This window comes from Amphiprion ocellaris, chromosome 3 (genome assembly GCF_022539595.1).
Source record: "Amphiprion ocellaris isolate individual 3 ecotype Okinawa chromosome 3, ASM2253959v1, whole genome shotgun sequence".
Lineage (NCBI taxonomy): Eukaryota > Metazoa > Chordata > Actinopteri > Pomacentridae > Amphiprion > Amphiprion ocellaris.
The window spans coordinates 40,392,982-40,410,907 of record NC_072768.1 but is presented as its reverse complement, the minus strand read 5'-3'; the positions used below and the strand labels follow the sequence as shown (position 1 = coordinate 40,410,907).

General features: G+C 38.2%; 1 protein-coding gene across 6 annotated transcripts in view; it reads right to left on the bottom strand.

Moving 5' to 3' along the window:
* Positions 1-16,952, bottom strand: part of LOC111569309 (BTB/POZ domain-containing protein 10-like) — a 41,245-nt gene extending 24,293 nt beyond the window's left edge. For 4 of the 6 annotated variants that reach the window (XM_035948676.2, XM_055009043.1, XM_055009044.1 and 1 more), the window contains exons 1-3: positions 12,469-12,712; positions 2,441-2,727; positions 394-715 (exon numbers count right to left, since the gene is read on the bottom strand). In XM_035948676.2, coding sequence (XP_035804569.1) covers positions 394-715; positions 2,441-2,727; positions 12,469-12,608 — 749 coding nt within the window. In that variant the 5' untranslated portion in view covers positions 12,609-12,712. Of the gene's footprint in view, positions 1-269; positions 323-393; positions 716-2,440; positions 2,728-12,468; positions 12,713-16,778 lie in introns of those variants that run through there. The other 2 variants (XM_023271349.3, XM_035948677.2) reach the window with 2 other exon arrangements.
* Positions 16,953-17,926: the final 974 nt, after the last annotated feature.

Genomic DNA, 17,926 nt, shown 5'->3' with positions numbered 1-17,926 from the left:
CCTACCAACAACTGGAGAAACTTCTAGAGTAGACCTACCAACAAGTGGAGAAAGTACTAGAGTAGACCTACCGACAACTGAAGAAAGTTCTAGAGTAGACCTACCGACAACTGGAGAAACTTCTAGAGTAGACCTACCAACAACTGGAGCAAGTTCTAGAGTAGACCTACCAACAACTGGAGAAAGTTCTAGAGTAGACCTACCAACAACTGGAGAAAGTTCTAGAGTAGACCTACCAACAACTGAAGAAAGTTTTAGAGTAGACCTACCAACTGTCCAGTTGTCGGTAGGTCTACTCTCGAACTTTCTCCAGGGGACGTTCTCCTCTATGGACTTCAAGGACCTGGAACTCTGGAGATATTCCCAGTCTGAAGGTAGAACTCTGGTGGTTACCTGCCCAGCATGGTGTTGGGTTGAGCGGTGAAAATAGCCGGATCCACCACAAATCTGGTGTTATCCACAATAAGCGTCACTCGTTCCCCGAGCCTGAGGCCTCCTCGGTGGCCTTCTTTACTGCTCAGGTCGTAGACGTAGATCAGATCACAGGATCCTGGACCCAGAACTTTGGGGTGGTGGTCGGCTCCGGCCAGACCCCGAGACCGAGGGATGTGTCCTCCGATCAGAGCTCCTCCTACTGGGGCGTAAGGAAGAGAACCTCTGGGAGGACGAGGACTGGAGGACCTGGAGGAGGAACCTCCATCCCCACGCTCACGATCTGTACGAACACAGACAAATAAACATAAAATAATCACAGGAAAAGGAACCTGGTGTTCATAGAGGTCTAGATGTTGGTGTTCATAGAGGTCTACAGCCGTGGCCAAAGGTTTTGAGAATCACACAAATATTAATTTTCATAAAGTCTACTGCCTCATTTTTTTATGATGGCAATTTGCATGTACTCCAGAATGTTATGAAGAGTGATCAGATGAATTGCAATTAATTGCAAAGTCCCTCTTTGCCATGAAAATGAACTTAATCCCCCCAAAAACATTTCCAATGCATTTCAGTCCTGCCACAGAAGGACCAGCTGACATCATGTCAGTGATTCTCTCGTTAACACAGGTGAGGGTGCTGATGAAGATAAGGTGGAGATCACTTTGTCATGCTGACTGAGTTAGAATAACAGACTGGAAGCTTTAAAAGAGGGTGGTGCTTGAAATCATTGTTCTTCCTCTGTTAACCAGGGTTACCTGCATGGAAACACATGCAGCCATCACTGCTTTGTACAAAAAGGGCTTTACAGGCAAGGATATTGCTGGTACTAAGACTGCACCTAAACCAACCATTTATCGGATCATCAAAAACTTCAAGGAGAGAGGTTCAGTTGTTGTGAAGAAGGCTTCAGGGCGCCCAAGAAAGTCCAGCAAACGCCAGGACGGTCTCCTAAAGTTGATTCAGCTGTGGGATCGGGGCACCACCAGTGCAGAGCTTGCTCAGGAATGGCAGCAGGTAGGTGTGAGTGCATCTGCATGCACAGTGAGGCGAAGACTTTTGGAGGATGGCCTGGTGTCAAGAAGGGCAGCAAAGAAGCCACTTCTCTCCAGGAATAACATCAGGGACAGACTGACATTCTGCAAACAGTACAGGGATTGGACTGCTGAGGACTGGGGTAAAGTCATTTTCTCTGATGAATCCCCTTTCCGATTGTTTGGGGCTTCTGGAAAAAAGTTTGTCCGGTGAAGAAAAGGTGAGCGCTACCATCAGTCCCGTGTCATGCCAACAGTAAAGCATCCTGAGACCATCCATGTGTGGGGTTGCTTTTCAGTCAAGGGACTGGGCTCACTCACAATTTTGCCTAAGAACACAGCCATGAATAAAGAATGGTACCAAAACATCCTCCGAGAGCAACTTCTCCCAACCATCCAAGAACAGTTTGGTGATGAACAATGCCTTCTCCAACATGATGGAGTGCCTTGCCATAAGGCCAAAGTGATAACTACGTGGCTCGGGGAACAAAACATCGAAATTTTGGGTCCATGGCCAGGGAACTCCCCAGACCTTAATCCCATTGAGAACTTGTGGTCAGTCCTCAAGAGGCGGGTGGACAAACAAAAACCCACAAATTCTGACAAACTCCAAGTATTGATTATGCAAGAATTGGCTACCATCAGACAGGATGTGGCCCAGAAGTTAATTGACAGCATGCCAGGGCGAATTGCAGAGGTCTTGAAAAAGAAGGGTCAACATTGCAAATATTGACTCTTTGCATAAACTTACTGTAATTGTCAATAAAAGCCTTTGACCCTTATGAAATGCTTGTAATAATACTTCAGTATATTATAGTAACATCTGACAAAAAGATCTAAAAACACACTAAAGCAGCAAACTTTGTAAAAACCAATACTAGTGTAAATCTCAAAACTTTTGGTCATGGCTGTAGGTGTGCATAGAGGTCTAGATGTTGGTGTTCATCTAGATGTTGGCGTTCATATTTCCTCACCGTGCTGTCGGGTCGGAGACGTCACGTTCCTGATGCATGGCGTCAGCTGACTCTCCGATCGCTCGTGGGAGGAGTCACGTGATCGATCGCTGGAGCACCGCCGTTGTTCCCGGTAATATTCAGCTCCTCCTCCTCGTTCTCTGGTCCCGCCCACGGCACCAGTACCAGAACCGGCACCAGAACCAGAACCGGTACCAGAACCGGAACCAGAACCGGAACCGTACAAACTCATGGTCTGGACCTGCTGCTGGTGGCTGCAGTCCAACTCTGGAACACCAGACGGCTCTCTGACGGAGACAGATCGGGGACAGAATAAATAATAATACCAATCAACTGAGTTTCTACAACACCTCAAAGACAGACTGCTTTAAATATGAGGTAAGAAACTAAAGAAGGAAATTCAGGAAGACCATCGAGGGAAACAGAGTTAAACGTGGTGAAAGGTTTTCAAAATAAATCAACACAACCAGAAGACAACATCTGTTTACATCTGGAAGTTCTGCTAATAATCAGAACAGCAACTCACCAACGCTGACTAGAAATCAGATTGTTGCTGTTGTAAAAAAAAAATATATATATATATTGAAAACCTAACTGGAATTAATTGAATCAACAGAATGATTAGCCTGCAGCTTCTTTTATCTGAGCAATTAAAAAGGATTCATCCTGCAAGTTAATCTGAAAATTATTCTTGTAAACAAACAAAAGCAAAAATAGTTAAAAACAAAAAGCTCAGAAGAATTCCTGTTTTTCTTTGCCGTGTTTCATTGTAAAATTAATATTTGTAGGAGTTTTTATATCATTTTTTATGTTTATCAAAGGTTTAAAAATTATAATTTAACCATGAAAATTTCCATTTTTTATTTTTTATTTTTGGTAAACACGAAAAAGTAATAATAATAATAATAATAATAATAATAATAATAATAACAGTAGTATTTGCATATTTCAGTATTTTTTAAACCAAAAGTTGTTTTTTTTTAAACTGCAAATATTCTTTTTTGGTTTTTTTTTATGTTGAGCAAAAGGGGTTTTTTTGTTTGCTTATTTTTTTTTTGTTAAAGCAAATAAACATTTTACAATGAATTTTTTTTTTTAAAGTTTTGGTCAACATAAAAAAATAAAAACATACATTGGCTCCTTCTGTTCAGAGAGTTTTATTGTTTGGTCAATACAATGACCAAAAAAAACTTTATTAAAAAAAAGCATTTAATAATAAAGCTGCAGCTAGCGACAACTTCCATTGTTACAGAGGAAAGAAACCAGAAAATATTCACAGTGTAGAAGCTGAAATCAGCTCCATTAAACTCCTGATTAAACGTGAAGCTCTGATCTTTGTGAACCAATCATTTGTAAAAAAGCAGGAAAGTTGTGTCAGAAGTCTGTCAGAACCATCCTCTGGTTCCAGCAGAGGCCATGAGAGGAGCTAGACCAGGAGACCAGGAGTGGATCAATGAGCTGAATCTGTTCTTTAACAGATTCGACTCTGCTCCCAGTCCTCCCTCCTCTCATCAAAGCACCGACCAGCCAGCTCCTTCTTCACACCTCAGCTCTCTACCACCAACACCACCCCTCCTCCCATCCCCGTCTTCTACCACCTCCGGACTCCACATACAGCCCCATCACCCCTCCTCGTCTCACCCCCCACCATCACCATCACCCCTCCCCCTGCCTCTCCATAACAGCTGATCAGGTGAGAAGTGATCTTAAAAAGATCAAGACCAGGAAAGCTGCAGGTCCTGATGGAATCAGCTCCAGACTCCTTAGAGACTGTACAGACCAGCTCTGTCAGGTGCTGCTGCACATCTTTAACCTGAGCCTGAGTCTGGAGAGGGTTCCTCTGTTATGGAAGACTTCCTGCCTGGTTCCTGTCTCTAAGACCAGGAACCCCAGGGAGCCTAACCACTTCAGACCTGTGGCCCTCACTTCTCACCTGATGAAGACCATGGAGAGGATCGTCCTCAAGAACCTCCGTCCCCAGGTGAGCCAGTATCTGGATCCACTGCAGTTCGCCTACCAACCGAACATTGGAGTGGATGATGCAGTGGTCTACCTGCTGCACAGATCACTGACTCACCTGGAGAAACCCAGCAGCACTGTGAGGGTCATGTTCTTTGACTTCTCCAGTGCTTTCAACACCATCCAGCCTTCTCTGCTCAGGGTGAAGCTTGAAGGAGCAGGAGTAGACTGTCACCTGGCTGCTTGGACCATAGACTACCTCACCAACAGACCACAGTACGTGAGGCTTCAGGACTGTGTGTCTGATGTGGTAGTCAGCAGCATGGAGGTCCACAGAGGACAGTCTGTCCTCCTTTCTCTTCACCCTGTACACATCGGATTTCCACTACAACTCTGGGAGCTGTCACCTCCAGAAGTTCTCCGATGATACAGCCATTGTCAGGTATCTGAGGGGGACAAGAGGAAGTACAGGATGGTCATCTCTGACTTTGTGGACTGGTGTGAGCGAAACCATCTGCAGCTCAACGCCAGTAAGACGAAGGAGATGATCGTGGACTTCCGCAGGAGGAGGACACCTCAGACTGCACCGGTGAACATCCAGGGTTTGGACGTTGATATGGTGGACACATACAAATACCTGGGTGTTCACCTCAACAATAAACTGGACTGGACACACAATACAGAGGTTCTGTACAAGAAGGACCAAAGTCGTCTCCACCTGCTGAGGAGACTGAGGTCCTTTGGAGTGTGCAGGACTCTGCTCAGGACATTTTATGACTCTGTGGTAGCGTCTGCTATCTTCTATGCAGTGGTCTGCTGGGGAGCAGGGAGCACTGAAAGGGACAGAAAGAGACTAAACAGACTGGTCAGGAGGGCTGGTTCTGTCCTGGACTGTTCCCTGGACTCCATAGAGGAGGTGGGTGAGAGGAGGATGTTGTCAAAGCTCACATCCATCATGGACAATCCCTCTCACCCACTGCATGACACTGTGGGGTCTTTAAGCAGCTCCTTCAGCAGCAGACTGAGACATCCACCCTGCAAGAAGGAACGCTATCGCAGGTCCTTCATTCCATCTGCTGTAAGACTGAACAACATCAGCATCACTGGCTGATGTTAACATAAACTGGACTCATATCACATCATCCCAAACCATAAAATATGCACTGACATTATTGCACTGCTACATCTTTGCACTTTTTAAACTTATTTTTTCAAGCCACTTTATATTGCATGGTCTTACAGTGTGTCATATTGTAAATATTATTACTACTATTTTATTACTATTACTATGTTTATTGCTACATAAGCTGCTGTAACAATGTGAATTTTCCTTGGCGTGGGGAGAAATAAAGGACTTATCTTAAGTCCAAACTTCACCAAGGCAACAAAAAACAAAAAAGCAGACGAGTGGATAATCTAAAAGCTCTCAGACTGAATTATGTAACGGAGGGAAACGCTGGAAGCGTCCTGGGAGCTCAGGAAGGCATCAGGGACGGAGGACGGAGGCTTGTTAGCGTGCAGAAGAAGAAGAAGAGTCTCTGAAACGAGGAGCAGCGTCCATTAGAGGCTGGAACCGTCAGACCATTCTCCATTTCCTGACTGATGGACAACAAACCGCTGCAGCCTGAACCCTCAGCCCTGTTCTAGTATTAAACACACAATCTGATGCATTAACGCTGCACAACCACGACAACAGTTCTGGCTTCCATTTACCAGAAACAGAAAGAAAACAGAAATGCCAGATTTAGACTGAAAGCTCTGCAGCTTTTCAGACACAAAATCACTATAAAATGACAGGAAATCATCATTAAAAGACACATAATCATTGTAAAAAGAGGCAAAGTTACTACAAAAAGAGACTAAATCACTATTAAAAGACAGGAAATCACTATTTAAAGATGGGAAATAATCATAAAAAGACACAAAATCACCATAAAGAGATTCAGTCACCATGAAAAGATGCAAAATCACCAAAACAAATTCTAAACCACCATTAAAAGATCCAAAACAGCAGCAAAAATAGCTTAAATCACCACAATAAGATGCAAAATCACCATAAAAAGAGGCAAAATAACCACAAATACGGGCTAAATTACCACAGAAAGGTGCGAAATGAGCATTAAAAGGATGTAAAACACCCAAAAAAAGTTCAAAATCACCACATAAAGACACAAATTTGCCTCAAAGAGACAAAATATTCATGAAAAAAATCAGCTAAACACAACTTATCACATTTTAATAATACACTGTAACGAAGCAGGACGTCTCACACAAACTCTAGCAGAGAAACAGATCTTTATTATTATTAATCCCTTTCAGCAGCAGCGACACCGGAGCTGAAGATCTGATCAATAACGTCCACGACTCAAGAATGAAGCCAGTCAGACGATGAAATACCACCAGGATCGTCTACAGACACGCAAAGTCATCACACAAAGAACAAAAGGTTCTTCAAAAACACACAAAACTACCACTGAAAGACAAAAATTAACCTAAAAAGAAGAAAATTACCATGGAAACACAAAATCATCACAAATAAACCAAAACAACACACAGCTGCAAAAATAATCAGGAAAATACACAAATTATCACAAAAAGATAGAAAAGCCCCACAAAAAGACGCAAAACCATCATTAAAGAGGGAAAGTTACCACAACATAGACAAAACACCACAAAAACACACAAAATCATCACAAAAGAGGTCAAGTTACCACAAAAAGAGACAAAGTCAACACTAAAAGATGCAAAATCACAGTCATTTTGCATCTTTTAGTGTGAACCATGCCTTTTGTTGTGCAGATTTTTGCATCTTTTCACGGATTCTGCTTCTGCTTATGATGGTTTAGCATCAATTTGTGTTTTTTTAAAGATGATTTTCTGTGTTTTTGTGATGATTTTGTGTCTTTTTGTGATGATTTTGTGTCTTTTGTGTGTTTTTGTGATGATTTTGCATCTTTTACTGGTAATTTTGCACATTATATTACAATAAAAACATGCATTAAAACCACAAGCATCGGCTAAATCGTCCCAAAACCTCCATGAAAATATTTTGTTGTAATTTTATTTCTTTGACATCTTTTTATTGTCATTTTCATGTTTAATCTGGACCTGCGAGAGAGAAAGCCGGCGTTTCCAGCTGCAGACTCTGTCCTTGAACATGAGGGTCACCGTGCTCGCGCACACACACACACACACACACACACACACACACACACACACACACACACACACACACACACACACACACACACACACACACACACACACACACACACACACACACACACACACACACACACACACACACACACACACACACACACACACACACACACACACACACACACACACACACACACACCCTGCTGCTGCTCATTCAGGTGAAGCTCAGAACAAAGCAGACAAAGAGTCGTTCTCCTAGACGCTGATTATCAAAACCGGCCTGACGAAGCACAAACACCACGTCAGCGCTGGGCGGAGACGGATCAGGAAATTAAAAGCAACGGGCCGGCAGGAACCCGAGGAGGCAGAAATTCAGCCTCATCTAAAAACACACACAGGTTTCACATTCTGACGTCTCTCAGCTGCTTCTGTTTTCTGCAGAAGAAGTTGTGTGAAGCAGCAGCGAGGCGCCGGCAGTCTATTAAAAGCACGAGGTGAGAGCGTCCATCTATTATTTAGCTGCTGCTGACACTGGAAAGACTCAGAGCAGCAGAAATACAGCAACCAGAACCACAAATACAGTGCTGGAAACACAGGATTAGCCCTTTAATATGAGAAGACGCAGCTCCCTGTGTGGAAATAACAGCAGTCCCAAAGATCACCACAAAAACACCAGAAAATCACATGAAATCACAAGAAAAAGATGCTAAATCACCTCACAAAGACACTAAATCACAAGAAAATCATGACGAAGAATCAAGGTTACTGCAAACATACACAAAATCTCCACAAAAACACACAAGATCATCACAAAAAGACACAAAATCACCTCACAAAGACACTAAATCATCACAAAAACACACAATATCACCACAAAAACACAGGATTAGTCCTTTAAAATGACAATACCGAGCTCTCTGTGTGAGAAATAACAGTCACACAGTCCCAAAGATCACCAGAAAAATACACAAAATCACCACAAAATCGCACCCAATCACCACTAAAAGATGCAAAATCACCACAAAAAGACACAAGATCACCATAAAATCATAACAAAGTGGCAAGGTTACTACAAAAATATACAAAACCACCACAAAAAGACACAAAATGACCACAAAAAGACACAAAATCACCATAAAACAGCATAAGATCACAAAATCATGACAAAGAGGCAAGGTTACTGCAAAAATATACAAAGTCATCACTATAAGGTGAAAATTCAACACAAAAAGAAGCAAAATCACCAAAAATGCACAGGAACGTCACGCTGTCTCTGCAGAGATAATAAAAATATGATGGAAATTCTCACTCAGAGTCACAGAGTCTCAAATATCACTGCAAAAACACAAAAAATCATTACAAAACGGGGCAAATTATCACAAAAACACGCAATGTTGCCACAAAAATACACAAAACCACCTCTGAAGGATGCAAAGTCATCACAAAAAGAAGCAAAGTTACAACAAAAACACATAAAATCACTGAGAAGATGCAACATTGTAACAAAAAGAGGAAAATTAGCACTAAAAGAGGCAATGTCACCACAAAAATACAATAAACCACCGCTAAAAGATACAAAATCAACATAAAAAGATGCAAATTCACTGAAAAAAGATGCTCACATATGGAGGAAAAAATCACCAAAAAGAGGCAAAGTTCTGGGAAAAAAGTGCACAAAATCACCACTAAAAGATGCTAAATCATCATTAAAAAGTTTTCTTTGCAGAAATAATAAAAATATGATGGAAATATTCACTCAGAGTCACAGAGTCTCAAATTCCACCACTGAAAGATGCAAAATTGTAAAAAAAAATTAGGCAGAATAGTACAAAAAGAGGCAAAGTTAACAATAAAAAGACAATAAATCACTCCAAAATGACGCAAAATCACCAAAAACACACTAAATCCCCACTAAAAGATGAAAATCATCACAAAACGAAGCAAATGACCACAAAAAGAGGCAACGATGCCACAAAAATACACAAACGCCTCTGAAGGATGTAAAACCATCATAAAAAGAGGCAAATTTGCCAAAATATGCAAAATCATCACTCAGAAAGTGAAAAGTAAACCTAGGTAGAAATAATAAAACACCAAATTAATGCTTTAATAATAATATCCTGATTTCTCTGCAGAAATAATCAAAATATGAAGGAATTTCACCACATTAGTCAACATATTTGGGGATATTTGTGTTAGATTTAGGATTTTAAGCATCACAGGGTCCCAGATATACAGACCTGATCAAAATCTTAAGACCAGCTGAAAAATAGCTAGAATTTACCTTTTGCACATTCGGATCTTAATGAGGTAATGCATGCAACATCTGCATGTAACCAGCCGCCGTTTGACGACCTGCACCACCTGAAGCTCCAGTGTTCCACTGAATGAAAAAGCACACAGATCATGAAAACATCTCAGGTGGGATCTCCTTGTCATGCCAGTAACGTTGGAAGCCATCTGGACCGTCAAGGTTATATTTTTTCTCATCAGAGAATAAAAGTTTTTTCCACCTTTCAATGTCCCATGTTTGATGCTCCCTGGCAAAGTCTAAAGGGCAGTTTTGTGGCGTTGTAGGAGACGAGGTCTTTGAATTCCTTTTTTGTTTTTGAAACCCTTCTCCTGCAGATGCCGTCTGATGGTTATTGCGCTGCAGTCGGCACCAGTAAGGGCCTTAATTTGGGTCGAGGACCGCCCTGTGTCTTGACGGACAGCCAATCGGATCCTCCGGCTCAGCGCAGGTGTAATTTTTTTGGGTCTACCACTTGACTTTTTTGTTCCATAATGCTCAGGATCCATCCATCCATTATCTATACACCGCTTAATCCTCACTAGGGTCATGGGGGGCTGGAGTCTATCCCAGCTGACTCAGGTGAAGGCAGGGGACACCCTAGACAGGTCACCAGTCTGTCACAGGGCTACATACAGAGACAAACAATCACTCACACATTCACACCTACGTTCAATTTAGAATGATCAATTAACCTCAGCATATTTTTGGACTGTGGGAGGAAGCCGGAGTACCCGGAGAAAACCCACGCATGCACAGGGAGAACATGGAAACATGCAGAAAGATCCCGGGAAAGCCGGGACGCGAACCAGGGATCTTCTAGCTGCAAGGCGAAAGTGCTAACCACTACACCACTGTGCAGCCTTAATGCTCAGGATCTTTCAAAAAATTTAGAATGACTGTCTTACTGCGTCCAACCTCAGCAGCAACGACACGCTGTGAGAGGCCTTGCTTATGCAGCTCTACGATCCGACCACGTTCAAGAAGAGAAAGCTTCTTAGCTTTAGCCATCAGGAGGGCATGACCGTGTGAATGCCTGACAGAAGATGAGAATTGTGAGCAGATTTGGGCTTTTATAGCCTGTGGTCTTAAACTTTTGATCAGCTGATAAACAGCCTATTTCAGTTTACTTGTTGTTTTCAATAAATTACTTTTTCAAAGTGCTTTTTGTCTCACTCCCCCTTCTTGCTTTTGCATATTGTAGCTCTACTTAAAACCTCATTAAGATCCAAATGTGCAAAAGGTAAATTCTAGCTATTTTTCAACTGGTCTTAAGATTTTGATCAGGTCTGTATCGCATAAAATACAAAACTAGCCCTTTAATAATCTGAATTTCATATTTTTTCTGCAGAAATAATTAAAAAATGAGATGAAAATATTCACTCAGTCACAGTCTCAAATATCGCCAGAAAATGACGCAAAATCATCCTAAAATATGGCATATTAGTAAAAAAAACCACACCAAATCACCACTAAAAGATGAAAAATTATAACAACATGAGGAAAATTACCACAAAAACATAATCAATCACCACTAAAAGATACATAATCATCATAAAAAGAAGCTAACTCATCAAAAATATGCAAAATCATCACTCAGAAAATAAAAAGTAACCCTATGTAGAAATAATAAAACACTGAATTAACCCTTTAATAAGATCCTCTGTTCTCCGCAGAAATAATAAAAATATGAAGGAATTTCACCACATTATTCATCATATTTGGGGATATTTGTGTTAGATTTTGGACTTAAGTGTCACAGAGTCACAAATATTACCACAAAAACACAATAAATCACCACTAAAAGATGAAAAATATAATAAAATGAGGTAAATGACCAAAAAAACACAATAAATCACCACTAAAAGATGAAAAATTATAATGAGGTAAATTACTACAAAAACAGGTAAATTAACAATAAAAAGACACTAAATAACTACAAGATGCAAAATCATCATAAAAAGAAGCTAAATCACAAAAATATGAAAAATCATTACACAAAAAACAAAAATGACCATAAAAATAATAAAACACCTGATTAGCCCTTTATTACAATAATATTTCCTGATTTTCTGCAGAAATACTAAAAATATGATGGAATTTTCCCACAGTAGCTCAAATAAAACACAGGATTAGTCCTTTTATAACTTGAATTTCACATTTTCTCTGCAGAAATAATAAAAATATGAAGGAAATATTCCTTCAGAGCCTCTATAATTACACACTAAACACCAGATTAGTCCTTTAATAATAATAATAATATGCTTTTCTTTCAGCAATAATAAGAGTATGAAGGAAATATTCCCTCAGAGCCTCTATTATTACACATTAAACACCAGATCAACCCTTTAATAATAGTAATATTGTGGTTTTCCAGCAGAAATAATAAAAATATGAAGGAATTTCCCCACAGTAGCTCAAATAAAGCACAGGATTAGTCCTTTAATAATAATAATAATAATAATATGCTTTTCTTTCAGAAATAATTAAACTATGAAGGTTTTTCTTCTCATTCTTCATCACATTTCCTCAGACTCCGGTAGATTTCCAGACTCTGCTCGGTGTCCATCTTTCTATCATCTCTACCGGAGCACCGGGAGCCTCTCCGGTCACCTACCCGTCGCTGTCTGCGGGCCACGGGAAGACAAAGCAGCAGGGGAGGCTGTGGAGGTCCCGGAGGTTCGGGAGGAGGTTCGGGAGGAGGTTCGGGAGGACGGCGGAGCAGAAGCCCGGCGCTGCTTCAGCATCTCCCGGCATCCCTCCGGAGCTGCATCCTGCCGGTAAACCGCCGGTAAACCTCCGGTAAACGGGCTCCGCGCGCACCGGACGGACCGTAAACTGCGACCGGCCGCGTGCTGCACCGAATAGCGGTGCTGCGTTCAGGAACGGCTCGGAAAGTAGGTCTCTGAGGTTTATTATCAATGAATCAACAAACAAAATCAACACAAAAACACACAAAATCACCAAAGAAAGACATTAAATCAACACAAAAAGACACAAAAGACACAAAATCACTACAAAAAGACATGAATTTACCACAACAGACAGAAAATCACTACAAAAAGAGACAAAATCACAACAAAAAGAAAAAAAACACCAAAGACATAAAATCACTACAAAAAGACCTATAATTACCACAAAAGACATAAAATCACCACTAAAAGACGCAAAATCACCACAAAAAGACACAAAATCACCAAAGAAAGACACAAAATCACCACAAAAAGACATGAAATTACCACAAAAGACAGAAAATCACTACAAAAAGAGACAAAATCACCACAAAAAAAATCACCAAAAAGACATAAAATCACTACAAAAAGACCTATAATTACCACAAAAGACATAAAATCACCACTAAAAGACGCAAAATCACCACAAAAAGACAAAAAAATCACATAAGAAAGACACAAAATCAACACAAACACACACAAAAGACACAAAATCACCACAAAAAGACACAAAATCACCACTAAAAGATGCAAAATCATCACAAAAAGACACAAAATCAACAGACACTAAATCAACACAAAATCACACAAAATCACCACAAAAAGACACAAAATTGACACTGAAAGATACAAAATCGCCACAAAAAGACACAAAAGACATAAAATCACCACTAAAAGACACAAAATCACCACAACGAGACAAAAAACACACCAAAAAAGACCTAAAATCACTACAAAAAGACCTAAAATTACCACAAAAGACATAAAATCACCACTAAAAGCCGTAAAATCACCACAGAAAGACACAAAATCAACACAAAAACAAACACAGTATCACCAAAGAAAGACACAAAATCGACACTAAAAGACACAAAATCGACACTAAAAGACACAAAATCACCACTAAAAGACGCAAAATCACCAAAGACACAAAATCAACACAAAAACACACAAAATCACCGAAAGAAAGACACAAAATCAACACAAAAACACACAAAAGACACAAAATCACCAAAGAAAGACACAAAATCGACACTAAAAGACACAAAATCACCACTAAAAGACGCAAAATCACCAAAGAAAGACACAAAATCAACACAAAAACACAAAATCACCGAAAGAAAGACACAAAATCAACACAAAAACACACAAAAGACACAAAATCACCGCTAAAAGAGGCAAAGTTAACAATAAAAAGACACTAAATCACTGAACGAGAACGGTGGTGCGTTCAGGGACAACTTGGAAAGGAGGCCTCTGAGGTTTATTATCAATGAATGCAGCTGGAGAGAGGAAGAGCCGAGGTAAGAAGATCCTCTTGCACTGGAAAACTACCTCTCTACCGAATATACAGCCAGAAAAGAATAAAATAGGATTAAGATAAGATTTAGAACGACGCTAGAGAGGACTAAACACAATAAAAATAATAAAATATGATTAAAATAAGGTTTAGAACAAGGTTAGAGAGGACTCTGACAAATTAAAGTGGTGCAAATGTGCAAAAGCAAATAAAAGAGACAAACGAGAAAAAATAAATCAACACAATATGCAAAAATTACTGTAGGAGATTTAAAAATAAATATATATTGAGAATAAAATTACATAAAATTAAAGTCAATTTAGCCTCAACAAATGCAAAAGAAGAAGAAAAAATAAATCAACACAATATACAAAAATTAGGGTGGTAGATTTTTTCTAAAGGACAAAAATATTTAGATTAAAATTAGATAAAATGAAAGTTGTACAAAGTCACCCAGAAAAATAATGTTTGGTTTCTATTAAAGGTATTTTTATATTACAACTTAGTTCAAATATATTTACACTCATGCATAAAATGACTGAACTACACTACAAAAAATTAAAATAAAAAAATTCCTAAGTCACTATTTAGAACATGACAATCTAAAACTCACTCTGCAAATTAAAGTTAAATTTATGCTAAAAAATAATCAACAAAACAGTTTTCAATGATTTTCAATCAAAGGTATTTTTAATTACAACTTGTTTTTATATATATGTGTGTGTGTGTGTGTGTGTGTGTATATATATATTAGTAATATAATTACTAATATAATTACTAATATATATAGTAATTAGAAATACCTTTGATTAAAATGTGTGTGTGTGTGTGTGTGTGTGTGTGTGTGTGTGTGTGTGTGTGTGTGTGTGTGTGTGTGTGTGTGTGTATAAATTTTTCCAAAATAATAAAAATATTTAGAATACAATTAGATAACATTAATGCTGTGTAAAGTCACCCACAAAAATAAAAATTGGGCTTTAAAAAAAACTTTTCAGTTAAGAAAACTTTTAATTAAATTATGCTTTTATTAATTTTTTCAACCTACAATTAAAAGTGTTTTTAATTATGACCTATTTCAAAAATATAAACACACATGCATAAAATCAGTTATTTCTGACTATAAATTAGTGGATTTATAAAATAAAATAAAAATCAGATTTAGAACAAGATAAATCTCTCTCCGTGCAAATTAAAGTTAAATTTATGCTAAAAAATAATAATAATGTTGAGCTCAAAAAACAAAAAGACCAAACAACAGTTTGCATGAATCTTTTTGAGTTCAGAGAAAATTGAGTTCTGTAATGCAAAATAATAAATAAAATATTCCTCAGTCAGTTCAACTGATGTTCACTGTAAAAAACGAGAAATAAATCTGATTTTAAAAAATATGAATTATATACATACAATATATATACACTTTTATGAAATTATTTCTTTTTTCTATTTATTTTCTATTATTACTGATTTCTAATTTCCTACAATTTTAATAACATCTTATTACTGCAGATCACTGAGCCCAATCACAGGCTAAAAATAAATAAAAATACAAACTGAAGCCTCTCCGTGTTTTTTCCACGACTACGAAACATTTCCTGTTAAACTAAAATCTAAATCTAAATCTGGTTCATCTTAGCCTGAGCTCCTCATTAGAAGTTTTTACTTAAACTGAGCCACAGAACTGGAAAAATGGAGCAAAGAGAATAAATTTAACACTTTTTAAAACCTTCTTCTTAAGATCAGATCAACTTTATTCATCCCAGAGGAAACTGTTCAATAAATAAAGGTTAGTGAAATAAACACACTACAGAGAGATTAGTGATTAAATAGAAATAATAGTTAAAAAAAAGATTAGAAAGTACAAAATCCAAAGAGTCTAAGTGGATGCCATGGAATAGAGTCTAAAAGACAAAATCGAATGTAAACTCTGAACTAAATACCAAGAAAAATAAACAGAAGGTGAATTAATGATAAGACGGTCCTTCATGAATCCCACAGCGGGACATTTACAGCTTCAGCAGCAGAGATGGAGCAAACATTTAGAAAATTAGTGCAAAACAACCTAAATAAACCGAGATATACATGAGTAGTAATGACAGGAATAACACTGCACATGTCAGGGGTGCTGCACAGATTCTTTAAGGAGTGGAAATGTTGACAGAAGTATTTATACTGCACAGATTTTATGTAAATATAAAAACACCTATGTAGCATATGTTCTAGTTTATGTACAAAAAAATAAGATTGAACAGTTACAAGTTCAGAATATTCACTGTATGCTAAACAAAGTACAGCCACAACGTGTGGAGGTGTTTAGGTTGGAGTTAGTCTCACAGCTCTGAGTATTTTCTTGTCAGTTAAACAGTAAAACTCTCTGATTCAGCTTCGACTCACATCAAATCCCAATAATTCTGCAGCTGTCAGTTTCCTGTTTAACCAAACTGGAGTTTGTACTGAACTGGGATCGTACGTGAACGCAGCACGTATTTAAGAAGCCACAAGTCGTTGGATGTTTTACTAAGACTTCAAAGAAGCTAAGAGGATTTTAGACTTTTTGGTTCAGCCCGTTAAATTAGCCGCTAACCGCTAAGCTAACGCCTCAACGGCAGTTCTCAGTGATGCTATCGTTAGCTCGCCGGCTAGCGCCACAAACAACACTTTAAAACAACTTTTCTTTACCTCCTCGCGTTACATTCCGACTTGTGGCGGTGAATCTGTCCGCTGTGCCGTCATCCCGGGAAGCGGACGAGCGACAGACGAAGAGTTTCTGTAGAAAATCCACGTTTTTTAGCCGAACTAGCCGCGTGAGGAAGCTAATGTTTTGGTACGGGGAGTTCTCGCGGGGAAATATCGCGAGAGAACACGAGATATTAGTCCAGCAGCACTTTAAACGTGTTTGTGAGTGGAAAACCACGTGTTCCACTCAACAACACGCGTTTAAAGAGCTGCTGGATGCCTCTAAATGCACAATAACCCATAAAAACATCATTGTCAAAAGAATATTACTTTATTTCATTCATTTTAGGCATATTTGCACATTTAGCCCATATTTTATAGGCTATAGTTCTACTTTCCCTCCCAGGATCTCATTTATTTTTTCAAAAAGAGCTTATTGTTCATAATAATGGCAACAACAAAAATAATAATAATGCAAAAAAAATTTGAACAATAACAACAATAATAATTATGCCAACATAAATACAATATACATATAATATAAAAAATTCAACAAACATAACAGTCACACATTAGATTTTATCCAATTGTTTTGTTTATTGGTTTGTTTATTGGTTTATTGATCTTAAGAGGTTATATATATATATATATATATATATATATATATATATATATATATATATATATATATATATATATATATATATATATATATTCTATAATTTATCTCTACGTTGTGCAGACAATATTATTAAATTTAGACGTTCATTCAGGCATTTTACAATAAAAAATCCAGTTAAAATACCCATAATATCAACAATAAATTAGGCAAATACATCTAAACTAGTTTTAAATTGTAGCCCATTATAAGGGCTTTGTCAAATAAAAATAGAACAACAACAACAACAAAAAAAATAGTTGGTCCATTTTTCATCTCCTTCAGGTTGGAGGTAAGTAGCTCAGGAAGTGGTTTCTGACACCACCTGTTAAAAAAAGTGCAGTGGAGGGAAGCTCTGCCTCATATTTTTCATAAATATCAACTTCATAAATAAAATAAAATAAAATAAAATAAAAATACACTAATAAAAGATGAAACAGAAATCTACAGGTAGAAAAATAGAAAGTTGCCTAAAATTCAGTACAAAATAAAC